This window comes from Anser cygnoides, chromosome 5 (genome assembly GCF_040182565.1).
Source record: "Anser cygnoides isolate HZ-2024a breed goose chromosome 5, Taihu_goose_T2T_genome, whole genome shotgun sequence".
Classification (NCBI taxonomy): domain Eukaryota; kingdom Metazoa; phylum Chordata; class Aves; order Anseriformes; family Anatidae; genus Anser; species Anser cygnoides.
The window spans coordinates 36,535,840-36,558,683 of NC_089877.1; the positions used below are offsets into that span (position 1 = coordinate 36,535,840).

Sequence of the window (22,844 nt, forward strand, 5' to 3'; positions counted from 1 at the left end):
CCCGAAGCGGGGGGTACACAGGCTGACTGCGAGCCCGGGGCGCCAGCAGCACCACAAAGGCTCGAGTTGCTGTGATAAATAATTGAGCGGGCGCTGGTCTTGAATAAGTAAAGGAAACTCCAGACGCGGGGCTGGCAGGGGGCGACGTGCTCGGGGCAGCGCGGTGCTGGATGGGGCCGGGGTGCTGGGGGGGACGCCGGAGCCTGGTTCTCCTCGTGACTGGGGTCTTTTGAAGGAGGAGAGCGGGTGACGCGCTCGGTCCCGGTGCTCCCGTCATGTGGAGCCCGTCCTCGCCGCAGCGCTCCCGGTGCCTGCACCTTTGTGCCCGCAGTCAGCAGGAGCAGATGGAAATAGCAGCATGCTCCCAGCTGCGGCGAGGACACGCGGCGTGGTGCGCGGGGAGCTGCGAGGAGGCAGGGATATATATAGAGGCAGACGTATGGATGATGCACTGCACACACGCCTCCCGAAGATGCCAGCAGCCCCAAAGGCTCGTGCGTAGCAGAAACGTGTGGGGTTTCTGCCACCCGCGGCAGGTCCCAGACACCAGCCCCATCCCGGGACAGGCACAAATCCCACACCCAAGCTGGGAATCGGGATCCAGGGTGGGAATAGGCACCGGAGAGGCAGGGACCCCCTCTGCAAGCATTGCCTTCCGTGCCATTTCAGTGTCACCCTGTCCGTGGATCTCGTCCCTGCTGCGGGGAGAGGCTGGTGGCACCCCCGGCTGCCTGCACCCCTCGCCCTGCGGCGGTGGCACAGCCCTGCTCGAGGGAAAGCAGCTTCTTAATGGCATTGCAAACAGCCCGCGGTTCCTGCTGCAAAGAGAAGGAAAAAGCCCCGAAGAAGGCAGAGGATGTGGTGGGCACGCGGGCTTGGCCGCCGGCCGCCCAGCCCAACCCCTCGCAATTAAAAGCGGATGCGCGGTCTGTGCCCTCCGGTGAGCTGAGACCTCAGAGGCGGCACGGGGTGCGCCAGGAGGGCTCGGGGGTGGGCAGAGGGAACGGGACCGCATCCAGCCCGAAAAATACAAATAAGCTGGCCCTGCTGCGCAGCATTGACAGGCTGAGTTCAACCCCCTTCCCAAATACCTCCCTCTTCCCTGCTGCAGCCGCCCGAGAGCCGAACCCAAAGCCTTTCCACACCAGATTTGCTGGGTTTGTGCTTTTTATTGCCAGGGTTTGGTACAGATGGGGCTCGAGGAGGGGAAGAGGGACGGTGAGCCTGCAGCCCTGTCTCCAGAGCCTGATTCTGGGCAGGGCATGGGACTCCTCTTCCCACTGCAGACAGGCAAACCCCTTCGCAGGCTTGAGAGTAGGTGCACAGGCGAGGCTTTCCATCTTCCCAAGCCTGGAAGTGGCGGGGGGGGGGGGGGGAGTCTCTGGGTGCAGAAGAGGTTTGTGCGTTTGTGTCAAACCTTGACGCTCTTCAGGGCAACGGGGTCTGCATGCAAAGATGCAAACAGCGTTGCTTCTTTCTGTCTTGCCCCATGGAACCAGGAGCAAAAGGCACCCATGGAGGCGGTGGGGCACCTGCAGCTGGTTGTGGGAAAGTCCCCAGAGCTGTGCTCCTGGGACACCGGCTTCTCAGGGACGCCTGGCTGCCTGTCCCGTGGGTGAGCGGGGTCTGCAGGGCCACCCGTCAGGCAGAGGGAGGTTTCCCTTGTCCGATGCTCGAGCCCCATGCTTACGCAGGGCGCTCTAAGGTGGGCTTGCGGATGCTGACGGCAAGCTGCGAGCCCCGTGGGTCCAGGTGGCGGCTCCTTGCAGTCCCAGCAAACTGTGGGCTGTTTTCCCTTGTGCAGAGGTCGCAGGCTTCCCGTTCAGCCTGCCCTAGGCGGGAGACGCTGGTCCTTGGCAGCCCCGCAGAGGCTCCCCATCCCTTTGCAGCGCATCCAGGGGGTGTCCGGCTGCGGCGCAGCGCCTCACGTCTCGCCCGGGGAGCCCGGCAGGGCCGCGACACCGCCCTCCGCGTCCCCCAGCAGCGGGGAGCCGTCCCTGGGGGCCGCCGGGGAGGCCTCAGCGCCTTCCTCCTCCTCCTCCTCCTTCTCGTCCTGGCGCCGGAGGCCCTGCAGGCGCTCCTCCCGCGCCTCCATGAACTCCTGCGCCCCGTCGCCCACCAGCCGCACGGCGTCGGCCACGCGGGGCGGCTGCCGCACGGGGTTGTGGTCGTAGGAGAGCAGGCGCAGGCCGGCCAGGCCGGCCAGGTCGGGGAAGCGGGCGATGCGGTTGCGGTCCAGGTCGAGGACGCGGAGCTGGCCCATGCGCAGCAGGGCCGGGGGGAACTCCTCGAAGCGGTTGCCGTAGAGCCAGAGCCCGCGCAGGCCGGCCATGCGGGGCAGCGCGGCGGGCAGGCGCGCCAGGCGGTTGTCGCCCAGCTGCAGGCTGCGCAGGCCGGGCAGGCGCAGCAGGGCGCGGGGGAAGCGCGCCACGGCGTTGCCCTCCAGCCAGAGGCAGCGCAGGCTCTGCAGGCGGGCGAAGGCGGGCGGCAGCCCCCGCAGCCCGTTGCGGCCCAGGTAGAGGTGCGCCAGGCGCGGCAGGCGGCACAGCGCCTCGGGCACCTCCAGCAGCTCGTTGCCGTCCAGGGCCAGCGTGCGGAGGTGCCGCAGCGCCGCCAGCTCGGCCGGCAGCTCCCGCAGCCCCGCGCCGCTCAGGTACAGCTTGATGAGCCCGCGCTGCGCCCACAGCGCCGCCGGCAGCCGCCCGCCGCGCACCTCCAGACGCTGCTCCGCGCCCCCGGGGCCCTCGGCCGACGCCGGCCGCGCCGAGCCGCCGCTGCCCATCGCCCCCGGCCCGCGCGGCGCCGCGGCAGCCCGGTACGGCGCGGGCAGCGGGGAGGCGCGGGGCCACGCCCCCTCCGCGCTCAGGCCACGCCCCCTCCGCGTTCAGGCCACGCCCCCTCCGCGCTCAGGCCACGCCCCCGAGACCGGGACCACGCCCCCTAAACAGGAACCACGCCCCCTCCGAGCCCAGGCCACGCCCCCTCAACCGGGACCACGCCCCCCGCTGATCGGGACCACGCCCCTCCGTGCTCAGACCCCGCCCCCGACGCAGAAACCACGCCCCCATCGCGCTCAGGCCACGCCCCCCGAGTTCGGGACCACGCCCCCAAAGCCGGGACCACGCCCCCGAGCCCTAAGACCACGCCCCCTCCGCGCTCAGACCACGCCCCCACCACCTGGGACCACGCCCCCCACCCGTGCTCAGACCACGCCCCCTGATCGTGACCACGCCCTCTTGATCGTGACCACGCCCCCTGATCGTGGCCACGCCCCCTGGACCCGGGACCACGCCCCCCGCGGGACCCGCGCCTTTACTCCCCCTTCCGCAGCCTGTTTATGGGGGGGGCGCCGAGAAGCGGGCGCCGCCGCCGCCCCCCAGCCCCGCACGCAGGTTGTTGGTGCCGAAGGCGCTGGGCCGCAGGGCCTGGACGCCCCCCCGGGGCCGCGCCGTGCAGCTGGGCCCCGGCTCCGCTGTGAAACCAAGGGGCGAGGGGTCACGGCTGGGCCCCCCCGGCCGTTATCCGCCCCCTGGCCCGGTCACACTCACCCGGTGCTGCGGGGCACGGGGCCCACGGGGGGGTCGCGGCCCGGCCGTGGTTAGTGGTGAACCCCGACGGCTCCTGGGGGGGGGGGAATCGAGGGGTGGGTGCCCAGCCCCGTGGGACCGGGGGCACGGGGGGGTCGGGGGCACGTACCCACCATCCTGCTGCTGCTCTGCCAGCCCCGCAGGCGGGCCTGGGCCGGGCGGGGGGCCTGCAGCCCCCGGGAGACGAGCAGCAAGGGGGGGCGGCGGGGCGAGGCCTGCGTGGGGACAGCGGGTGAGGCCAGGGGGGGCACGCGGGACGGGGACGGGACGGGAGCCACTCACCGGCACGCTCAGGAGGCCCGGGGCCTCCCGGCTGAAGCCGCTGCTTCTGTCGGAGCCCCGCGCCAGCACCGGGAGCACCCTGCCGCCCTGCGGGGGACCGGGAGGGATGGGACGCGGGGGTCACCTCACCGCCCCGTCCCGCTTACCGTGCGGTGGGCAGGGGGCAGGTAGGCCGTCGTGGTGGTGCTGGCCCCAAGCTGCAGGAGAAAAAAACGTGTCGGGTGTCGGAGGGGGAAGAGGGGCTCCGGGGGGCTGGGGGCTCACGGGCTGGCCCAGCGCAGGTGGCAGGATGGTGCCGCTCGTCGGGGTGGCCCTGGCGAAGCCCGTCTCCTCCTTGGCGCCGACGGTCATCCTCTGCAGGACGTCTGCGGGGGGGAGATTGGGGGGGGGTGCTCAGCCCCGCTGCCCCAGCGCTCACACAGCCTAGGGCGTCCCCCTGCTTTTGGGGGTGGCACGGGGCAGAGGGCTTCTGGGACCCCCAAACCCTTCCAGGCTTGGAGCTGGCCCCCCCAAAACTGTACCAGTCTGGGCAGGATCGGCACCGTGCTCCCCGGAGGCGGGCGGGGGGCTCACCGCCCCAGCACGGAGGTGAGGAAGGGGCTGCTGGCGGCCGTAGCCGCTGCCCGGCTGGTGGACGTGCTGCGGCAGCAGGCTCCGGCCGTCGGGGAGCAGGAGGGGCTGGAAGCGCTCGGCGGTGGTGGACGTGGCGGTGTCCCAGAAGCGGCTGCGGCGAGAGGCCAGCACGGCTGTGACCAGGGGGACCCCCAAAAGGTGCCCCCATCCCTGCCCCGCAGCGGGGGCACGCACCCCCCTGCGGCGCTGCGCGGGCGGATGAAGCCGGCGGCATCGGAGCGGGTGTTGGAGACGAAGCCAGCGCCCACGTCGGTGGCCGAGGTAGGGACAGAAACCAGGGTGACCTGGGTGACAGAGGGGGGCTCAGCCAGGCCCCTGCAGTTCTGGGGGGGGGGGGGGGGGGGGGGGGGGGGGGTCAGGGCTGCCCTGCGCCCCTACCGTAAGCCACCGCGTAGGTCGTGGCGTAGAAGTCCATGAGGTCCCTGCTGTCCCCTGCACGTCCTTTGCACAGACGGTGCCCGGCCCCACGGCAGGTGAGCCCCAGGGCAGGGACTGCAGCTTAGCGCGGGGACAGACAACCGGACGGGTGGACAGCATGCTGCTGGGCTGCCCAGTGTCCCCCTGGTGCCACCACAAGGCTCTGGAGGCAGTGGTGGCTGCAGGACGTCACTGCGGAAGCGGATGCCGGGGGCGCCGTGCCATCTCCAGGTAACCGGCACAGTGACGCGCGGTGACCGTGGCCGCACAGGGACTGTCCCTGCTGCCTGGGGACACCGGCCCGGCTGGGACACCCTGCGGAGGGCGCTGGGGACCAGGCTGGATGGCACTGCGGGCTCCCCGGTGCCCCGTGTCGGGTTGAGGAGCACCGGGGGTGCCTGGGTGGCCGAGGGTCAGCAGGACACCGCCTACCGGGGACCAGGCAGCCCCCAGCTCAGCACATGCCACGAACCTGCACGCGCTGCCAGGGCGAGGAGCCCCGCCTTGCCCACGCGTGGGGCCACCTCCCGGAGCTCCCTGAAAATTGGGTTTGGAAGGAACGGACACGAGATGGGGGCAGCCGCCACCTCCAGCCAAGAGCAGAGCCCGGCGTGCAGCAGGAGGGGCAGCCAGGCAAGGCGAGCGCCAGGGCTAGCAGCCACAGCTTTATTCATCAAGCCCTGAGAGTCCACGGGAGCCACTGCCAGAGGAGGAGGGCAGCAGGGAGGGCGGCAGCACTGGTGTTTCTGCAGGGCCCCCGGTGCCCCTCCTCTGCTCCAGGGGACGGGGAGGGAAACGACAGCCGCCGGTCAGCGTGGAGGCTCGAAGAGGTACTCCAGGTCCGGCTGCCGCAGCCTCTGCTCCCTCTTCTTGTTCTTGGCAAACTCCCTCAGCATGGCCATCACCTCGTTCTCAAACACGGCTGGCGTAGGCTTCGCTTCTGCGGTGAAAACAAGAAGGGACCGCGTGAGGAGAGCGGCCCCACGCAGTCCCAACACGCCCAGCACACCAAGCCCAGCTCCCGCAGCCCGGTGCGGTGCCACCTCGGTGGCCGCGCGTACCTGTGGCCCAGTAATAAATGTCCCAGTCGTTGCTGGGCTCGTTGATGAGCCGGTCGTAGAGGTTCAGCTGCCGTTCACTCATGCGGTTCAGGTTCTCCTTCGCAAAGAGGCTGGAAGGGGGATGCACGAGGATGAGTGCAGGGTGCTGGAGGAAGAGCAGGGCTGGCACAGTGGCTGATGCCTGGCTCTCTGTGTGACACCAGAAGACTGGGAGGAGCTGGTGTGTGCTGCCTCCTGCCTTACACCTCGGGCTACGCTTTGTTACCTACCACAGGAGAAGCCCAGGAGGCCCCAAAAGTCCTCCCAAAGGATTTTTGGCTCAGCCACCAGCTAGGAGCTTCCTCCAGACCTCTCATGTGCTTCCTCTGGCACTGTCCTGCCAGCAGCCGCACCGACCACCGCACCCTAAACCTACGCAAGCGGTGATTTATCTGACAGCTCAGTGCAGATCCTCAGATGCTTGCCACCTCCCCCCCAAGCAACACGACATCTCCTCAGGGCTTGGATTCTGACCGTGCCCTGCCCCATCAAGCTGATTCCTGCACCGCCCAGAGCTCTTCCTTGCTAATTAAGGACCTGTGACGCAGTAGCGAGCTGAGTTGCGTGGCAGCTACGCTCACCTCCTGACGGCCCTTACCTCCGCAGGGCTGCTATCGCGCCTCCCGTGAAGCATGCCCCGTCCCTGCCCGAAGCGCGCCCAGGGTGCTGGCGGGGCCGGGCAGCCCGTGCCTCACCTGAGCAGGATGCAGTTCTCCAGCATGCCCCTCTTCCTGCTCTCGTACAGCAGCCGGGCCCTCTTGGTGGGCAGCGGCTCGTCGGGGCGCTCCTGCCAGGGGGGCAGGGGGATCTCCAGCACGTCCTTCCCCGAGTCGCTCGGCGAGTCCCCGCGGTACCCGCGCTGGGCGCACGGCGGCACGGGCCGGCGCAGGGCCCATCGGGGCAGCGAGCAGAGCTGCGAGGGGGGCCGGGGCAGCACCGGGGGCGTCAGGCACCAACCTTAACACAGCCCCAGGACCCAACACCCCCCCGCACCGAGCCCCACCGGCCCTAATCCCCACCCCACCCCACACACAGCGCCCCACCAAGCCCCGCTGCCCCTAATCCCCGCCCCACCCCCGCAGGCCCCCATCCCTTACCCCACATGCAGCTCCCCCCCCAAACCCCCCAGCCCCCAAACCCCCCAGCCCCCAATCCCCACCCCCCCACGGCCCCCCGCTCCCCCCCCAGCCCCCTAACCCCCCCCCGGGGTCCCCCAGGCCCCCATTCCCCACACCGTGCCCCCGCTCCCCCCCCCGCCCCCAATTCACCCCTCCCCAGCCCCCCGTTCTCCCCCACCCCCCTCCCCTCTCACCCTGCCCGCCGCCATGACACCTCCACCCCCCCCCCCAGGGCCGCTCTGCGCCCGCAGCCCCCCCGACTCTATGGTAAGACCGGGGCGGAGGCCGGAAGGGGCGGGGCGCGGCGGGCGGAGGCCGGAAGGGGCGGGGCGAGGCGCGGCGGCGCTGGCGGTGGCGGTGAGCGCGGGCGGCGCGCGCGGGGCCTGCGGGCGGCACCGGGAGGGGCGGGGGGGGGAGGGACCGCGCCCCCTCCCCTTGCTCCCGGGTCCGGGGCCAGGCCGGGACCGGGGGGGCGGCACCGGGCCGGGGGGGGCGGCACCGGGCCGGGGGGGGCGGCACCGGGCGGGGGGGGGGCGGCACCGGGCAGGGGGGGGCGGCACCGGGCGGGGGGGGCGGCACCGGGCCGGGGGGGGCGGCACCGGGCCGGGGGGGGGCGGCACCGGGCAGGGGGGGGCGGCGGAGGCTGGGTTTGGGGGGTGGGGACCGGGGGTCGGTGTCCAGGCGGGGGGGGGGGTTTGGGGAACCGTGGGGCACCGGGGGGGACCGGCAGTGACAGCCGCCCCCCCCCCGCAGTGCCCCCCCTTGGTCTGCTGCTGCTCGTCCCGGTCCCGGTCCCGCCCCGGCCCCGGCCCCGTCGGGAACTATGTCCGAGGGAGTGGACCTGATCGACATCTACGCCGACGAGGAGTTCAACCAGGTGAGGGGCTCCCCGGGGGAACCGGGGGCGGGGACGGCACCGGGAGGTGAGCTGGGCGGCGGGCCCCTGCCCCCGGCACCCAGACGTTCCCCGGGGCCCGGCGGGTGCTTCCCGGTAGGCTCCCGGAGGGAACCCCCGGGCCCTGGGACGGCAGAGCTGGGGGGCTGAGCGCGGAAGGCGGGGAGGAGGAAAGGGCCCGGGGGGCGCCGGGCTGGAGTTCAGGAGCGCGCGGAGCAGGAGGCAAGGGACTCGGTTTCCCGCGCTGACCCCGCACGGCAGGGGGAAGGAGCTGAGAGAAAGCAAACGCGACGCCCGCAGAGCGGCGGCGGCGTGGCGGGGAAGGCCGTCACGTCCCACCGGAGGAGCGGCGAGCAGGTGGGAGCACCGGACGGCACAGCTCCGCCGCCGCCTCGCTTCTGAGCCAGCCCCGTGCCGCCCGGCCCGCCCGCGAGGCTCAGGCACCGGGCAGCCGCCGGCGGGGTGTACGGCCGGGGCTCGGGCACGTGGCTGCTGGGGAGCCGGGACGGATGCGGCAGGGGCTCGGCGAAGCCTCGGGGAGCTTTGGGAGCGCAGGAGCGGCGTCGAGAGAACAGCGCGAGCCTGGCCGCACGCAGCAGGAAGCAGCGCGGAAAGGTTCACCCGGAGGGTTTGGGGCACGGGACACAAAAGGGCTTTGACAGAGCCAGCGGCCGGCGGCTTCTTGGAGCTGGAAGTGATCACGGCCGGCTGGCCCGCGGCAGCAGGGGGCAAGGTGCGCAAGGCCTGTGCGGCGTGAGACGGCGACGGCGAGAGGCTGCCGGAGCGCGCCCCGAGCGCCGGGACCGCGAGCTGCGTGCCGTCTTCCGGGAGCACGGCAGTTCTTAAAAAGGCGAGCGCCGAAAGCTGAGCGGAGCCGGAGGATCCCCAGCGGCTCCCAAGGTGCAGCGTCCCCTCCGTAGCGCAGCTGAGGGCTTCCGAGGGATTTCTGCCCCAGCCGCCTCTTGTTCTCCAGAACTCGCCGAAAGTTACCTCTCAGGCAGAAAGCTTCCAGCCTTGGGCCTTGCCGGGGGGGCAGCGGCGTGGGAGGCCGACGAAGCGAACAGCTGGGCTGTTTTGAGAATGAGGACGAAAATACCTCTCCCTGTTGAAATTCCTGCGACCTTTTTATCAGCTCCGCAGCCGAAGTTGCCGGACGCTGAACGTTACAACTTGCCTCAGGAACGGCCGTGGCTGTCAAGAGGGCGGCTGCGGGTGAAGGGTTTCATTTCGTGCCTCCGCGAGCCTCCGAGGGCTGCGTGCTGAGCACCTTTCCCCGGCGGCCCCGCGAGCTCCCGAAGTGCCGTCTTGTGGGCACGCAGCTCCCCGGCTGTCAGCACAGGGGATTTCACCGCCTCGCGCTGGTGTCCCCAGCGCTGATGGGTCCCCAGCGCTGATGGGTCGGGCCGCCCGCGTCGCTGGGGCAGGGTCTCCGGTTTTGTGCTGCCTGGGGCCCGGGGGCAGTGCTGCTGCAGCAGTGAGGGGCAAGAAACGACGCTCTGTGCACGCTGAATCCGGGCGGGCCGTTAGCACGGAGAGACGTAGTAAACACGGCGCTCGCCGTACGCTCCCAATTAAATATAGCACGGAGCAGGAGTGGGAACGGGAAGGCGGATCTAGGACACCCGAGTTCGCAGCTGAGGAGCCGCTTTGGCGGCTGCTCATCCCGCGCAGGGCGGCGGTGCTGCGGGGGGGGAGCGCTGCGCACGCGGCCCCGCAGGAGTTCGGCCAGCCCAAGGGGGAGCGGGAGGTGGCCGCGCTGCCGTACCCGGGGCACAGATCGGCCCAGTGGGCAAGGCGGTGCTTATTGAGTTTGATTTTCCGCCGTTGAACTCGTATCGACGAGAGCTGAGCTTCTTCCTGGTGCGAGGAGCAAGCTGAGTCCTGCCCGGGCGCGCAGGTCGCGGCGAGCCAGCCCTTTGCCCACGTGGGGGGCGCGGGCCGCAGCCGAGCGGAGAAGCGCGTGGGGAAGGCGAAAGGCTTGTCCTCGAAATCGGGAGGGGGAGAGTCGGGCCCGCACGGGCTGCCGGCGAGGCGCAGCCCCGTGGCTCTGCTCCGGGGAGCATCCCTCCCTTCCCACCTCCGCACATGCGCCGTCGCGGCAGGGTTACGCCGAGCAGCGGGGAGCGGAGCCCGCTGCTGCTCCTCCCGGGCACGCTGCTGGGGGTTGTGTTCACGCGGGGCCACGCACGAGGGCGGGTCAGGGATTTCCGTGCCGGCGGGGAGGAAGCGCAAACACGGGGGTTTCCACACGCCGAGGCTTTTTTTGTTTTGCAAGCCCAGGGTGCCGCGCGGTTTTTGCAGGGTGGTGGAGTAGCAGAGAGGGGCTGGCTGGGCCCGGGGGAGTTATCGCTGTAAAAATGAAGTCCTGAAGGCGAACGCACCCTCCAGGAGATTGCTTCACTCGTGGCTGCGGTTCGCCTTCCTCTAGCTGTGAACAGACCCGAGACGAGCGGTCCGAGGGGCACGCCGTCGGACGGGGTGGCCGCAGCATCTCTCCGGGGCAGCGTCCCGGCTTGGGGGGCGTCGATTCTGCCTCTGCCCTGGCAGGAGGCGGCCCTGGGGACAGCAGGAGCCTTGGGACGTGAAATCCCGGAGGGGGACGAGAGTTGGCTTCTGCTGGGGGGCTGTTGGAGGACTTGAGCGTGTCAGGGCAGTCCTCCAGAGCCCCGTGCGTGGCCACGGGCCCCTTCCCGAGCCACGGTTCCACCCCCGGGCCTCCGCTGACGGTCTCTTCCCTCGCAGGACTCTGAGTTCAGTAATGCTGACCAGATGGACCTGTACGACGACGTGCTCGCAGCCAGCTCGCAGCCCCCCGAAAGCCGCACCAGCAGCTCGGAGCCACCCCCCGAGATCCGCCAGGAGCCGTCCCCCAAGCCCAACAACAAATCCCCTGCCATCCTGTACACCTACAGCGGGCTGCGCAACAAGAGAGCCGCCGTCTACGTGGGCAGCTTCTCCTGGGTGAGTGCTTCGGGCGCGTACGCCGATGAGGGTCCTCCAGAGAAGCCCCTGAGGGCTGCAGAGCTGCTGGGAGGTGCTGGTTCTCCTCAGTCCACATCGACGAGGCGTTCTGAGCTGGGCTTGACCCTAGGGTGCGAACGGGAACGGGATTTGTAGCCCTGAGAGGCTGCAGGTCCGAGTGGGATGGGCTGCGGGAGCTGACGCCGGCCTCTGCCCTGCTGCCCGCAGTGGACGACGGACCAGCAGCTGATCCAGACCATCCGCTCGGTCGGCGTCTACGACGTGGTGGAGCTGAAGTTTGCAGAGAACCGGGCCAATGGCCAGTCGAAAGGGTGAGAGCCGAGGGGGGACACGGAGGAAACGGGGCGGGGGGGGGGAGCCAGGCCCCTGCGGCCACATCCCGGGGGCAGCCGGAGCTTTCCCCAGCGGGCACGGGGGATGCACGGCCCGCCCGGAGCAGGGGGGGTGACATGCAGGCTCCCGGCAGCGCGAGCACCTGGGAAGGGAACCGATGGGCACGTGTGGCTCCAGGCTGGTGTCAGGCGGTGGGGGGTGCTGCGGGGGGGCGGGCTGGGGCTCCGTGGGGGTCCTACCCCTGCCAGGGGGAGCAGCGCTCGGGGCCGGCTCCTGCCCGCTGACCGCCGGGCTTCCCCGCAGGTACGCAGAGGTGGTGGTTGCCTCTGAGAACTCGGTCCACAAGCTGCTGGAGCTCCTGCCCGGCAAAATCCTCAACGGGGACAAGGTGGAGGTGAGGCTGGCCACCCGGCAGAACCTGTCACAGTTCGAGGCGCAGGCTCGCAAACGTGAGTGGGGCGCAGGCGCGCCGCGGGTTGGGGGGGGCCTCCGCGCTGCGCGGCAGCTCCCGCAGGACCCCGCCGAGCTGTCAGGCCGAGCCCCCGAGCCCTCGGGGTGGGGGGACACTGCCAGCGGCCTCTGGGGGTGATGTCCTATTGCTGCCGAGTCCGATTAGATCCTGACTCGAGTCTTTATGATCCCCTTTTAGGTGCTCACACACTGCGAAGATCCCTCGTAGCCTCCTCCTCCTCCTCTCCAAACTGAATGGGCTTAAGCTCTTCAGCCTACCAACATAGCTAAGACCCTCCATATCTATTAGTAGCTCTTCTCTGGATCTCCTCCAGAATTTGTCCATCCCTGCGGAGGTAAGGTGCCCATCACTGGACACAGTATTCCAGCTGGGGCCTGGCCGTGGGCTTTCTACAATGGCAATAGGTGGTCCTTGCCTCACTCCGCAGCGATGTGACACCCCGGCCCCGCGCCGGCGGGCTCTGCGGAGCCGGAGGGACTGACTTGGCAGGAGCATGTACGAGGAGGTCTTGGCCAGCTGTGGCCATTGTAGATCCGTGACCCGTTTCATGCAAGGAAAGCCCTTCTTTCTGAACGCTCTGGCCGAGGCTCAGCGGGGTAGCTCTGCCCTTCGCCCCCTCCCTTCAGCTCTGGTCACTGCTCGGCTGCGCCGTTAGACGGCGTCCCCGCCTGCCCTCGTGGCTTGGTGGAGCAGAGCGCATCCCCTTCTGGAGTTTTGGCCTCCCTCAAGAGGCTTTGTGGTGGTCTCGGCAGCTCCCCCAGGGCTCCTGCCCCCTCTTTCCTCTCCTGGCTCATCCTCAAAGCCTCTTCGGACACGGCAAGGGTTCCTGCCCGTCTCTTCTAGGGCAGACAGGCACCGAGTTTTCCTTCCTCTAGCTGTCAGCGCTTGCGTTCTGTCCCCTGGCGTCCCTCCGTGCCCAGGCTGGTTTGAATCCATTCCCATCAGCAGGCCGCAGGTGCTCTGGGTTGTTTAACAGCTCCTGGGACTGGGGACTTGGCCACCTCTCCCCGTTTCTTGGGGCTTTGCACCTCTGTCCGTGTAACCCGCTTGCTCTGCGACCACCGCAGAGCCCCGCCGGCTGAAAGCGAGCGTCCCTGCGACGCCGTGCAGGCGGCCGGCGCCCTGCTGAGAGCGCAGGACCCTCCCGGAGGCACGTGGAAGCGGAGGCTACGCTTGGCTGGCTGGATCTGTCTCTGGGCACCTCGAGCTCGTCAGAGACCGGACCTCGTGTGGGCGGGCGGGGAGGAGGAGGAGGAGGAGGAGGTCTCCGAGGCGCGCGGGGCCTCCGGCCGCAGCTCACGGCCCTTTCCCGTGCCACTTGCAGGTGTGCCGCCACGGGCCCACTCCCGGGACTCCATGGACTCCGTGGATGGCCGCGCCACACCGACGGAGAACGCGCTGCCGCCCGCCCGCGTGGAGAAGCCCCCCTCCATCCTGCCCTTCTTCAACCGCCCCCCCGCCGCCCTGCCCCTCATGGGGCTGCCCCCGCCGCCCATGCCGCCCCCGCCACCCCTCTCCTCCGGCTTCGGCGTCCCCCCGCCGCCACCCGGCATCCACTACCAGCACCTCATGCCCCCGCCGCCCCGACTGCCCCCCCACCTGGCCGTGCCGCCCCCGGGGGCCGTCCCCCCAGCCCTGCACCTCAACCCGGCCTTCTTCCCCCCGCCCAGCGCAGCCCTGGGTCCCCCGCCAGACACCTACGGCAAGGCCATGGCCCCCTACAACCACAGCAGGTGAGCGGAGGGCGAGGGACGGGGGGGCTGAAGGCCGCTCGGTACCAAACGGGGCCGGGGGGGGGATGGAGCCGTGCCGACTCCCCCCGCGTGTGTCTCCGTGCAGCCGGGAGCTGGGCCCGCCGCCACCCGCCGTGAGCGAGGTGGAGTTCGAGGAGATCATGAACAGGAACCGGGCCATCTCCAGCAGCGCCATTTCCAAGGCGGTGTCGGGCGCCAGCGCAGGTAATGGTGACCGCGTCCCCATCCCCCCGCCCTGCCCCGACCCCGCAGCTCGCCCGCATCCCTCAGCCCCGCTCCGCTCCCGCCCAGGCGACTACAGCGACGCCATCGAGACCCTCCTCACGGCCATCGCCGTCATCAAGCAGTCCCGCGTCGCCAACGACGAGCGGTGCCGCGTCCTCCTCTCCTCCCTCAAAGACTGCCTGCATGGGATCGAAGCCAAGTCCTACAGCACAGGCGCCAGCAGCAGCTCCTCCAGGTACCGCTGCCTGCGGGTGGCATCGCGGGCACCCGTCTCAGGGTGCCGGTCTTGGTCTCCGTCCCCTCTGCGGGGAGAGACCCGGCCAGGTCCCCCCTGGGAGGTGACCAGAACCCTTTGCTCCTTTTCCCCAGGAAACGACACCGGTCTCGGGAGCGCTCTCCCAGCCGGTCCCGCGAGAGCAGCCGGCGGCACCGGGACCTGCTGCACAGCGAGGACCGGCACGAGGACTATTTCCAGGAGCGGAACCGGGAGCACGAGCGGCATCGGGACAGGGACAGAGAGAGGGACCGGCACCACTGAGACAGGTGAGCCGGCGGCAAGGCACCCGCGGGACTGGGGCCGCCAGTGGGGGAGGCGCGGGGTCCCTGGAGCAGCGCGGACCACCCCTCTCCTCTCTCTCCCCTGCAGGAGTTCGGCAGTAAGTGTTTTTTAATGGACTCGTTATCTCCTCACCTCGACCAGGACTGTGCCACCGAGGCCGCTCCACCCCCTGCCCCCTCCCCGCCGCCCCCGGCTCTCTCCGGGCACCCGAGGCAGGGCCGCGCTGCGCCCCGCGGACTCCCTCCAACACCTCGTGGCCTTGGGGCCTGAGCCCTCGCCCGCACCCACCGCTGCTGCTGCTTCCCGGGGAGAGGCTGGAAGCCGGGGAGCCTGGGGCCGCCCCGCTCCGCGGATACTTGGACCCAAAGAGAAACGGTGCTTTTATACCACGGAGGGAGGTTTGTGAGCCTTTTCCTCTCTGCAACCCTTTGGGGGCGTCTGGAAGGGGATGGATCCCCCCCAGGCGCGTGCAGTGGGGGGGCTCGGAGGCGTGCAGCTCGCGCCCTGCGTCTGGTTTGGCCGGCGGGGGGCCCCACTCTCGCCTTCCCAGCTGGGGCGGGGGGCGGCGTGCTGGGGTGGGAGCTGGGCAGGGGTCCCCCCCTTCCCCCGCCCCGACTTCCCCAGCGGGATCGCCGCCTCCGCACACGTCTCCCGAAGCAGCAGCTCCGGCCAGCAGGCGCCAGCGGGGCCCCGCGTGGAGCCGGCCTCTCCCGCAGAGCCTTCCTTGTTTTAGAGGAAGCGGAGGAGGCAGGGCGGGCTGCCACCCGCAGCCAGCGGGCCTCCAGCCAGCGGGACAGGGGTGGTGGGGACAAGGCTGGGAGGTTTGGGCGCCTGGCGGGGCTGCGCAGAGCTGTGCGCTGCCACTTCGAGGCCAGGGAGCAGCCCCCAGCCCCGCACGGGGGGTCCCTCCGGCACAGGCCGTGTGCTGGAGGAGCCCCAGGGGGTCGGGGCGAGCTAGGGAGACCCAGAGTGACTTCCAGCCCCCAGGGATGCCAGCCGGGTGGTCTGGCCCTCTGAACTGTGGCTGGACAGGAGAAACCCGGCTCCAGAGGTCTTTTTAGGCTAAAATCACACAAAACAAAAGGAAAAAAAAAATAACTCTGTAAAGTACCATGAGGTGCCGGCTTAGCGGGTGAGTGCTGGGGGGAGCATTTGGTGGGAGAGTTCTGTTTTTTTACTTAAATGACACAAATTTTTAGTTTCTTTCCAAATAGTGGGGAAAAGTGCAGAGCAAACCCCTATTAACCACCCAGCGAGGCGCTGCCCCTCCTGCTCGCAGTGACTAGATTTGTTTGTCTTTCTGATAGGTTGGAAATTGTGTAATAAACTTGATGACGTTGTCAATCTTTTATATGGCGCTGCAGGGAGCTTCTGTCAGGACTTTTAGGGGATGGATGCGGTGTGAGTGTGGTACGGAACAAGGAATAACAAGCTGTGGGGAACAAGGCCGCGTGGGAGGGAAGGGCAGCAAGAGCCAAGTGCCCCCCTGTCCTCTGGCACTTCCAAGGGGCTCCTTGTGCCCCCCCGGCGAGCTCTGGGCACCGCCGTGGGGCAGGGGTCAGCACAGGCGGTGCCGTGCTGGAAGCTCCCGAGCGCTCTGTGCCCAGCCCGCTGCCCCGTGGGACGCCACATGCCCAGGCACCAGGTAAAAATAAATATTTATTGGAAAATAGTGAACGATTCTGAGAACACGGTAGAAAAAAAAATAATTCTCCGTACCTTGAACTGACCTGTGCGTCACGAGCCCCGGTGGCCGGGTGGCAGCAGGGCAGGTGCTGCCCAGCGCATCGCTCGCTCGCACATGCTGCGGGCGAAGCGGAGGGGATCGGGCAGCGGGGAGACCGCGCCTCGGGCTGCCCATGGGTGCCAGCGTGGTCCTGGGAGGTGGGCTGGGGCCGCTGGCTCACTGCTGCCTCGCGTACCTGTGCCTCGGGTCCTCTGGTGCAGGGCCTCAATACACATCAACGCTGCGAAGGACGCGGGACGTGTTAGCACCCGGCAGCACGCGGCGCCCCGGCGCTGCCGGTGCCCCGCGCAGTACCTGGAGAAGGAGAGCAGCGCGAGGACGCCCAGCAGCAGCTCCGCGGCGTAGAAGAGCAGGAGGATGGCGCTGAGGATGGCCTCCAGGCGCAGGGCGTAGGTCTGCAGCAGCAGGTAGTAGGCCGCCATCACGGCCGCCGGCACGGTGAGGGCCAGGCTGACGGAGAGCGGCACCTTCCGCTGGCACAGGTTGCCCTTGGAGCCTGCGGGGCGCCCGGTCAGCGGGGCGGGGGCCGCCCCCGGTCCCCCCCCCCACACACCGACCCCGGGATGGGGCGGGGGGGGGGGGGTTGGGCCGTGGCTGGCGGCCGCCCGCTCCCCACGACTCACCGAAGAAGATGCGGGTGGCCTCGGTGCCCAGGTAGAGGAGCAGCAGCAGCGCGTCCAGCAGCAGGTTGCTGACGGGGTAGGGCAGCAGCAGCGCTGCGGGCACGGCCGGCTCAGCGCCCCCGCCCGCCGCGGGGCTGAGGGGGGCGTGAGGAGGAGGAGGAAGGGGGGGGGGCTCACCCTTGTAGGCGAAGATGAAGGCCTCCGCCACGAAGTAGGTCGCGCTGTACCACCCGTTGAGGAAGAGCAGCACCTGCAGCGGCGCCGAGGAGCGCTGGCGGCCTGCGGGGGAGCGGCGGCCGTGGCCGGGAAGGGCGGGGGGGGGGTCACGGCACCGCCCCGCGCCCCCCCCCCGCCTCCCCCTCCGGTACGGCCCGGCCCGGCCCGGCCCCGCCGCGCTCACCCCTGGGCGCCATCTTGCGTCTCCATGGCAACCGGCGGGGAGCGCGCCCGCCGCTCTCGCCGCCCTCTCTATGGCTCCGGAGGACTGAGGCCAAGGGTCGCGGGTTCGAGTCCCGCGGCCGCCCGGGGCCGGGCTTCCCCGCGGCCCTGCGCCCGTCTGACCGCGGCCCCCCCTGTCCGTGCGTCTGTCCGAGCCGCCAGCAGAGCCCGCGGGGCCCCACACGGGCCCACCCGCCGGCACCAGCCCGCTTTGTGACTCCCCCAGCAGGCCAGGGCTGCGTGAGCTTCCTGCTCTCCCCTCAGTTCCAGGCACAGGCAGGGACGCTGGCCGCGGCAGGAAGGGAAGGGCAGGAGACGCCAGGGCCGCACAGACAGACTCTGGAAAACGCAGCCAGTTTATTCCTTTACTACTCACAAAAACTCCCAAGTCCCACCAGGGGCTGTGGCGCAGGGGCGGACCAGGACGCACCGCGAGCATCCTGCCGCTCCCTGCTGTCCGCGTGAGCCGTGCCAGCGCCAGCAGGAGGCCCGGGCACCGGAAGGCTGAGGAGCACAGCTGGGCCGGAGCTTAGGGGCCTGGCCAAGTCCCCCCGGCCTCTTGGATCCGTCCCTCGGGGCGAGGAGCTGCAGAGGGGCCGCAAGCTGGAGCGGTGCCGTCAGCCGCGGAACTGCGCAAACTCCTTGCGCAGCCAGAGCGAGTCCTGGTAGAAGAGGGGGTCGCCCAGGTGCACCGCCGTCCTCTTGTAGAAGTAGCAGTAGAGCACGGCCGCTGCGGGAGGGAGGGAGGTGAGGGCAGGCCCCCGCCTTTGGGGTTACGGCCAGAAGGGCCGGGGGTGCCCACACGGCCTCCGAGAGCCCCCAGTCCCCCCAGGCAGGGCTGGTCCCGCTGCCCCAGCCAAGGCGAGCCCTTACCCAGCCGCTGGAAAACAAAGAGTGTCTGCAGGCCCTCGGTCCAGACGAAGCGGCTGGAGTCCCTCCACCGCAGGTTCTGACACGGACAAAGACACGGAAGAACCCGTGCGTCAGCTTGGGGGCAGCACCTCTGGCTCCTGCGGCCTGGCACGCCGCTGATCCCAGCGGGCGGGGGCTGGACCTGTGCCCCGCGGGTCCATGTGATGCTGCTGGCTCCGGGAGCACCCGCACCCCAAAGGTTAAGCAGCTCAGGGGATTTGGCCAGCGAGCCAGGACCTATTCTGGCTTCACGCTTCAGATCCCTGCAAATCCCCATCAATCCCCTGCCCGGACAGCGTGGGCAGGACAGCCCCGGGCCAGCCCCGGGCACTACCCCGGTCCCGGGGCAGCAGGGTGGGGACAAGCCCTCGCCCCAGCCCTGCAGAGGAGGGGCTGGGCAGGGCCCGGCAGCTGCTCGTTTTGGGAACTGGCAGCTGGGACAGGGGGGCTGAGACGGGGGAGAGAAGGGGACAACGCTGCTTGGACAGAGCGGGAACCCCTGGGGCTTGATGCCAGCAGGAAGGGGGCTGCCCCCCGCCTCCCTGCGTGGGCGTTTGCTGGGGATTAATCCCAGGTAAACTGGGAGCTGCCGCCACAGCCTTCAGCAGGGATCACTTCAGCGTGGGCTTCTGTGGCAGCACGCAGCCAGAGCCAGCACGCTTTCCCTGGGGAAAGAGGATTTTGCAGCAGGTCTCAATGCTGAGGGCGGGGGCCGGGATGCGGCAGCTCCCTGCCAGCCCGATAGCTACGGCAGGGGGCAGGCGGGGAACCCCTGGGGGACAAAAGGGATGGGGGCACACCATAACGTCCCCAGCAGTGGGAAACCGTGCCCTGCCTCTCCTGGGAGAGAGACAGAAGGCAGCAGGGGGTGGTGGCTGCTGCCCGCATGCCCTTGAGAGAAGCAGGCAGCCCCCAGCCTACCATGACCCAGACGTGGAAGGAAATGCTGAGCGCCAGGTAGGCTGCGGACAGCAGGATGGTCCCCTTGAACTTGTGGAAGAGGAGGTTGACGAGCCCAGCCTGGAAGACGAAGGTATTGAAGAACATGAGGAAGATGATGATGACGTTGAAAAGAATGGCGATGTCCTGGATGCTGAGGGAGAGGAGAGGCGCGGTGAGACCCCGGTGGCGCAGGAGAGCCCGGCCCTCCTGCCCCGCCGCCCTGCCCGCCCAGCGCTCACATGAAGAGGACGAGCTGGACGGCGGGGGCTGTGCGGAGCAGCTCTGAGAAGGAGTTGACAAACAGGTCGTAGAACAGCAGCAGAAACTGCAGGAACAGCACGAGGCTGTAGTTGCTGGTCTGGAGCATCCTCCTTCCCCGGGGGCTGGAGCCCTCAGCCCCGGCATCCCCAGAGGTGCAGGCAGCTCATGGTGTGGCGCCGGCGGCTCAGCATCGCCGCTCCCTACAGCTGGCACCTGAGGGGGGAGCGGAGGTTTTGCTTGGTAGGGCTGGACGCAACCCCCCACAACGGGGGTGGGGGGGCAGCTCCTGAACCCTGCGACCTTCTTCAGCCAGGAAACCCAAAGCAGCGTCAAAGCCACAGCACATCCTGACGGTTCCTGGCACAGATGCCAAGCTTTGCTCCAGCCCCTGTTCCGCCAGCTGGGCTCTCACAAACAAGGTTGCTCTCTCCCACCCTCCAGGGCTTTTGCTGCCCCCGATTTCACGGAGCAACCAGGAAAAAAAACGCAGGGACGAGGAAGACGTGCGAGCCCTGGCGGGTGCGGGCAGGTTACTCACACCTCTCCCCGGCGGCGCTGAGCAGGCCACGCTGCGGGGCCGGGCCGGGGCACGCCGTGACCCAGCACCGCTCCCTGTCACCTCACCCCGCAGGACCGCGCTCCCCGAAGGAGCAGCTCGCCCAGGAGGAGCCGAGGAGGCGGCACAGGAGCGGGGCTGCCCGGGGACGGGCAGGGAGGCGCGGGTGAGGCAGGGGCCGGGTGAGGCAGGGGCCGGGGGCGCGGGGCCGGGGGCGCGGGGGGGGCCCTTCTCTGACAGGGGACCCCCGGGGCTGGGGATCGCCCCCCCGGCCCGCAGCTCCCCCACCCCCGAGCGGCCCCGGCCCACCCCCGAGGGTCCCTCGGTGCCGTCCCGGCGGTGCGCGGCGCCCCCCGGTGCTGCCGCTGCCGGGGTGCCCCCGCCGCGCCCCCCTCCCGCTGCCCAGCGCTCACCCGCGGCCGCCATCTTGCGTCTCCATGGCAACGGCGCGGGGAGGGGGGCGGAAGCGCGCGGGGGCCGCTCTAGCCGCCGCTCTCGCTGGTTCTCGCTGGCTCCCGCCGGCCCGGGGCGGGGGCACCACCGAGACGGGCGGCCAGAGCGCCCCCCCGCCCCCCCGCCAACATGGCGGCGCCCAGCGAGGGCGAGAGCGAGGGGGCGGCGGAGGGAGCCCCGGGGCTCCTTCCCCGCAGCCGGTGAGGGGCGGCGGGGGCAGGTTCGGGGGGGGCCGGGCCGCGGAGGGCGCCCGCAGGTGCCTGCGGGGATCGGGCTGCAGGAGCTGACGGGGCTGCGGGTGCTGGGGGCACGGGGGGGGCACCCGGGGCTCCCCCCCCCCCCCCCCGGGAGGTGTGTTCCTGGCGGCCGGGCCGCCCCCCCCGGCGCAGCGGGGTTCCCCTTTCGGGCCGGCTCCTCCCCCGGGTGCCTGCCCGCGGCCCGGAGCCGGGCAGGGAAGCGCCGGGGAGGCTGACGGCACCTCGCTGTCCCCGCCAGGCAGTGCCGCCGCCCCGCCGCAGCGATGCTGGCCGTGCCCTTCCGGCCCTTCTGCGCCTTCCTGGGCGGCCTGGGGCTCCTCTGCCTGGCCTTCGTCGGCGCCTGGTGCCAGCACTGGCGCGGCGGCTTCGCCTGGGACGGCAGCGCCCGCATGTTCAACTGGCACCCGGTGCTGATGGTGGCGGGCATGGTGGTGCTGTACGGCGCAGGTGAGTCGGGGACTGCGGGGCGGGGCGGCTCCCCCCCCCCCCCCCCAGGCTCCCCCTGACCCCTCTCGCCCGCCAGCGGCCCTGGTGTACCGCCTGCCCGCCGCCTGGCGCGGCCCCAAGCTCCCCTGGAAGGTCCTGCACGGCGCCCTGGCCCTGACGGCCTTCGGCCTCACCGTGGTGGGGCTGGTGGCCGTCTTCGGCTTCCACAACGCCTCCAAGACGCCCAACATGTACTCGCTGCACAGCTGGCTGGGGCTGGCCACCGTGCTGCTCTTTTCCTGCCAGGTGGGTGCGTGTTCCGGCCCTCCCCCCATGTCCTAGCCCCCCCAAACTTCCCTTCGTCAATTCCTGTCCCCGCAGTGGCTGGCTGGCTTCAGCGCCTTCCTGCTGCCCTACTCGCCCCCCTGGCTCCGTGCCCTCTACAAGCCCGTCCACGTCTTCTTTGGCTCCACCATTCTCATGCTCTCTGTGGCATCCTGCGTGTCGGGCATCAACGAGAAGCTCTTCTTCAGCCTGTGAGTGTTGCAGCGGGTGCTGGGCTGGGCTCTGCCGGACCGACCATGGGGAAAGTCCCCGCAGGGAGAGAGGCTGGGCAGCTCGGGCTGTATTTTTATCTCTGCGCTTGCAGTGGTATCAACCGAAACTAAGCACGGGCTTAACTAAGGGAAGTGAAAACTTTCCCCCCAGCCCAGGTGCGTGGTTAATTACCACAGCTCCCTGCTGCAGGGTGGATAAAGGGTGATGTGGGCTGAGGGGAAGGCTGGACGTGTCAAGGAAGGGTCTTAACCCTCCAGCTGTCACCTCCAGCCCCGTGCTGCTTTGTATACCAGCCGCTGGCAGCTCCTTGCAGCAGCACCCTCAGGGGCCAGGGGACTGTCACAGCCTCAGATGGGACAGGTGGCCATGGGAGCGGTGTTACGGGGCTGCTGGCGTAGCGGGGTTGTTCCCGCTGTAGCACGTGAAGCTGTGCTGGGGGCACGGAGCCAGCCCGCAGCCCCCGGGGCGGCACGCAGCAGGCACAGCGAGGCGAGCCTTGCCATTCTCCTCCGCAGGAAGAACGGGACAGCAACGACGCCGTACAACCGCCTGCCCCCCGAGGCCGTCTTCGCCAACGTGCTGGGGCTCCTCATCGTCCTGTTCGGGGTGCTGGTGCTGTGCGCCCTGGCCAAGCCAGACTGGAAGCGCCCCGAGGACGACTCCACGGACACGCGCCAGGTACCCGCAGTGCTGCAGGGCTGCGCATCGGCTCCCAGGGGGGCTCTGAGGAGCCAAGCCGGGGGTCTGCCTCCCACCACGGCCCCAGCTGGTCCGTCCCCGGGGTGGGCTGGGCAGGGGAGCGCAGGCTCCAGGCTCACCCCCGTCTCCCTGCAGCCCCTGCTCGGCACCGAGCGCTGACGCCTCCGAGATCTGTCCCTGCCGTCCCGGGGCTGCCAGCCCGGAGCTCTCCGACCCCGTTGCTGTCCCGCCTGCCCCGACGCCTTGCCTTCGCCGGGCTGCCTGTGCCCAACGCTCTTCTGTTGGTGGGAAGAACGGGGTCAGCTGCCTTACAGCAGAGATGCCGCTGCGGTGGGGACGTCTCTTTGCCTCCCTTGAGGCCCAGCACTGGCCTCCTGCCAGCCTCAGGACAAGAGCAGCTGCAGCGCCGCGCTCCTGCCTGCGTCCTCGTGCCTCTGCCTGCCAGCTCCTGCGGGGTCCAGCTGTCCCCTCGCGCCTGGACCGTGATCTGTGCCAAATCGGCTGCCCCTGAGCCCTGCGGTGCCATCTCGGGCACCTCGTCAGGTTGGAAGCCGCCAGAGGAGCACCCCGTGACTGGCGGTGCTGGGACCCAGCACAGCGTGGGCTGCCCCAGCC

At 70.0% G+C, this 22,844-nt stretch overlaps 7 protein-coding genes across 11 annotated transcripts; 2 read left to right on the forward strand and 5 right to left on the reverse strand.

The window, feature by feature from the left end:
• Positions 1-230: 230 nt before the first annotated feature.
• LRRC10B (leucine rich repeat containing 10B) lies at positions 231-2,789 on the reverse strand. The gene has a single exon (XM_048053130.2). The coding sequence runs from the start codon at positions 2,780-2,782 to the stop codon at positions 1,925-1,927; it is 858 nt and encodes a 285-aa protein (XP_047909087.2). The 5' UTR covers positions 2,783-2,789; the 3' UTR covers positions 231-1,924.
• Positions 2,790-3,929: 1,140 nt separating this feature from the next.
• Positions 3,930-5,039, reverse strand: SAXO4 (stabilizer of axonemal microtubules 4). Of its 2 annotated transcripts, XM_066998890.1 has the most exons (5): positions 4,881-5,039; positions 4,677-4,786; positions 4,391-4,593; positions 4,134-4,234; positions 3,930-4,066 (listed from the first exon to the last, which is right to left on the reverse strand). In XM_066998890.1, the coding sequence occupies exons 1-5, from the start codon at positions 5,037-5,039 to the stop codon at positions 3,995-3,997; spliced, it is 645 nt and encodes a 214-aa protein (XP_066854991.1). In that variant the 3' UTR covers positions 3,930-3,994. The 2 variants fall into 2 exon arrangements, with proteins under 2 accessions (XP_066854991.1, XP_047909088.2); XM_048053131.2 differs by having other exon boundaries at positions 3,990-4,234.
• Positions 5,040-5,571: 532 nt separating this feature from the next.
• Positions 5,572-7,489, reverse strand: SDHAF2 (succinate dehydrogenase complex assembly factor 2). Its single transcript, XM_066998898.1, has 4 exons — positions 7,332-7,489; positions 6,715-6,932; positions 5,981-6,090; positions 5,572-5,859 (listed from the first exon to the last, which is right to left on the reverse strand). The coding sequence occupies exons 1-4, from the start codon at positions 7,344-7,346 to the stop codon at positions 5,729-5,731; spliced, it is 474 nt and encodes a 157-aa protein (XP_066854999.1). The 5' UTR covers positions 7,347-7,489; the 3' UTR covers positions 5,572-5,728.
• Positions 7,435-15,708, forward strand: CPSF7 (cleavage and polyadenylation specific factor 7). Of its 2 annotated transcripts, none has more exons than XM_066998852.1 (10): positions 7,435-7,494; positions 7,891-8,014; positions 10,775-10,993; positions 11,222-11,325; positions 11,651-11,796; positions 13,144-13,552; positions 13,659-13,777; positions 13,865-14,033; positions 14,168-14,341; positions 14,445-15,708. In XM_066998852.1, exons 2-9 carry the CDS (start codon positions 7,961-7,963, stop codon positions 14,334-14,336), a joined length of 1,389 nt encoding a protein of 462 aa, XP_066854953.1. In that variant the 5' UTR covers positions 7,435-7,494; positions 7,891-7,960; the 3' UTR covers positions 14,337-14,341; positions 14,445-15,708. The 2 variants fall into 2 exon arrangements, with proteins under 2 accessions (XP_066854953.1, XP_066854954.1); XM_066998853.1 differs by having other exon boundaries at positions 14,499-15,708.
• A 295-nt stretch (positions 15,709-16,003) lies between these two features.
• Positions 16,004-17,359, reverse strand: TMEM216 (transmembrane protein 216). Of its 2 annotated transcripts, none has more exons than XM_048053071.2 (5): positions 17,128-17,359; positions 16,905-17,006; positions 16,728-16,795; positions 16,399-16,600; positions 16,004-16,324 (listed from the first exon to the last, which is right to left on the reverse strand). In XM_048053071.2, exons 1-5 carry the CDS (start codon positions 17,151-17,153, stop codon positions 16,309-16,311), a joined length of 414 nt encoding a protein of 137 aa, XP_047909028.1. In that variant the 5' UTR covers positions 17,154-17,359; the 3' UTR covers positions 16,004-16,308. The 2 variants fall into 2 exon arrangements, with proteins under 2 accessions (XP_047909028.1, XP_047909027.1); XM_048053070.2 differs by having other exon boundaries at positions 16,728-16,820.
• A 144-nt stretch (positions 17,360-17,503) lies between these two features.
• Positions 17,504-20,385, reverse strand: TMEM138 (transmembrane protein 138). The gene is made up of 5 exons (XM_066998897.1): positions 20,250-20,385; positions 19,259-19,493; positions 18,999-19,170; positions 18,039-18,114; positions 17,504-17,895 (listed from the first exon to the last, which is right to left on the reverse strand). The coding sequence occupies exons 2-5, from the start codon at positions 19,384-19,386 to the stop codon at positions 17,783-17,785; spliced, it is 489 nt and encodes a 162-aa protein (XP_066854998.1). The 5' UTR covers positions 19,387-19,493; positions 20,250-20,385; the 3' UTR covers positions 17,504-17,782.
• Positions 19,553-22,530, forward strand: CYB561A3 (cytochrome b561 family member A3). 2 transcript variants are annotated; one of them, XM_066998861.1, is made up of 6 exons: positions 19,553-20,002; positions 20,785-20,993; positions 21,070-21,278; positions 21,354-21,508; positions 22,046-22,208; positions 22,365-22,530. In XM_066998861.1, exons 1-6 carry the CDS (start codon positions 19,647-19,649, stop codon positions 22,386-22,388), a joined length of 1,116 nt encoding a protein of 371 aa, XP_066854962.1. In that variant the 5' UTR covers positions 19,553-19,646; the 3' UTR covers positions 22,389-22,530. The 2 variants fall into 2 exon arrangements, with proteins under 2 accessions (XP_066854962.1, XP_066854963.1); XM_066998862.1 differs by lacking the exon at positions 19,553-20,002 and adding an exon at positions 20,357-20,489.
• The last annotated feature ends 314 nt before the right edge of the window (positions 22,531-22,844 follow it).

What these genes read in the sequence shown, in the direction of transcription:
- LRRC10B (XM_048053130.2), bottom strand. Translation starts at nt 2,782, where the DNA reads ATGGGCAGCGGCGGCTCGGCGCGGCCGGCGTCGGCCGAGGGCCCCGGG.
- SAXO4 (XM_048053131.2), bottom strand. Translation starts at nt 5,039, where the DNA reads ATGCTGTCCACCCGTCCGGTTGTCTGTCCCCGCGCTAAGCTGCAGTCC. An exon ending in GACCTACGCGGTGGCTTACG is followed by an intron (nt 4,787 to 4,880) that starts GTAGGGGCGCAG and finishes TCTGTCACCCAG; the next exon opens with GTCACCCTGGTTTCTGTCCC. An exon ending in CCGCGCAGCGCCGCAGGGGG is followed by an intron (nt 4,594 to 4,676) that starts GTGCGTGCCCCC and finishes CTCTCGCCGCAG; the next exon opens with CCGCTTCTGGGACACCGCCA.
- SDHAF2 (XM_066998898.1), bottom strand. An exon ending in GAGAACTGCATCCTGCTCAG is followed by an intron (nt 6,091 to 6,714) that starts GTGAGGCACGGG and finishes TCCCCCTTCCAG; the next exon opens with CCTCTTTGCGAAGGAGAACC. An exon ending in CATTTATTACTGGGCCACAG is followed by an intron (nt 5,860 to 5,980) that starts GTACGCGCGGCC and finishes TTTTCACCGCAG; the next exon opens with AAGCGAAGCCTACGCCAGCC.
- CPSF7 (XM_066998852.1), top strand. Translation starts at nt 7,961, where the DNA reads ATGTCCGAGGGAGTGGACCTGATCGACATCTACGCCGACGAGGAGTTC. An exon ending in ACGTGGGCAGCTTCTCCTGG is followed by an intron (nt 10,994 to 11,221) that starts GTGAGTGCTTCG and finishes TGCTGCCCGCAG; the next exon opens with TGGACGACGGACCAGCAGCT. An exon ending in GGTGTCGGGCGCCAGCGCAG is followed by an intron (nt 13,778 to 13,864) that starts GTAATGGTGACC and finishes GCTCCCGCCCAG; the next exon opens with GCGACTACAGCGACGCCATC.
- TMEM216 (XM_048053070.2), bottom strand. An exon ending in CTTCATCTTCGCCTACAAGG is followed by an intron (nt 16,821 to 16,904) that starts GTGAGCCCCCCC and finishes CCGTGCCCGCAG; the next exon opens with CGCTGCTGCTGCCCTACCCC. An exon ending in GGCCACCCGCATCTTCTTCG is followed by an intron (nt 16,601 to 16,727) that starts GTGAGTCGTGGG and finishes GGCGCCCCGCAG; the next exon opens with GCTCCAAGGGCAACCTGTGC.
- TMEM138 (XM_066998897.1), bottom strand. Translation starts at nt 19,386, where the DNA reads ATGCTCCAGACCAGCAACTACAGCCTCGTGCTGTTCCTGCAGTTTCTG. An exon ending in CCTTCCACGTCTGGGTCATG is followed by an intron (nt 18,115 to 18,998) that starts GTAGGCTGGGGG and finishes TGTCCGTGTCAG; the next exon opens with AACCTGCGGTGGAGGGACTC. An exon ending in CTTTGTTTTCCAGCGGCTGG is followed by an intron (nt 17,896 to 18,038) that starts GTAAGGGCTCGC and finishes TCCCTCCCGCAG; the next exon opens with CGGCCGTGCTCTACTGCTAC.
- CYB561A3 (XM_066998861.1), top strand. Translation starts at nt 19,647, where the DNA reads ATGCCAAGCTTTGCTCCAGCCCCTGTTCCGCCAGCTGGGCTCTCACAA. An exon ending in TGCTGCTCTTTTCCTGCCAG is followed by an intron (nt 21,279 to 21,353) that starts GTGGGTGCGTGT and finishes CTGTCCCCGCAG; the next exon opens with TGGCTGGCTGGCTTCAGCGC. An exon ending in ACTCCACGGACACGCGCCAG is followed by an intron (nt 22,209 to 22,364) that starts GTACCCGCAGTG and finishes GTCTCCCTGCAG; the next exon opens with CCCCTGCTCGGCACCGAGCG.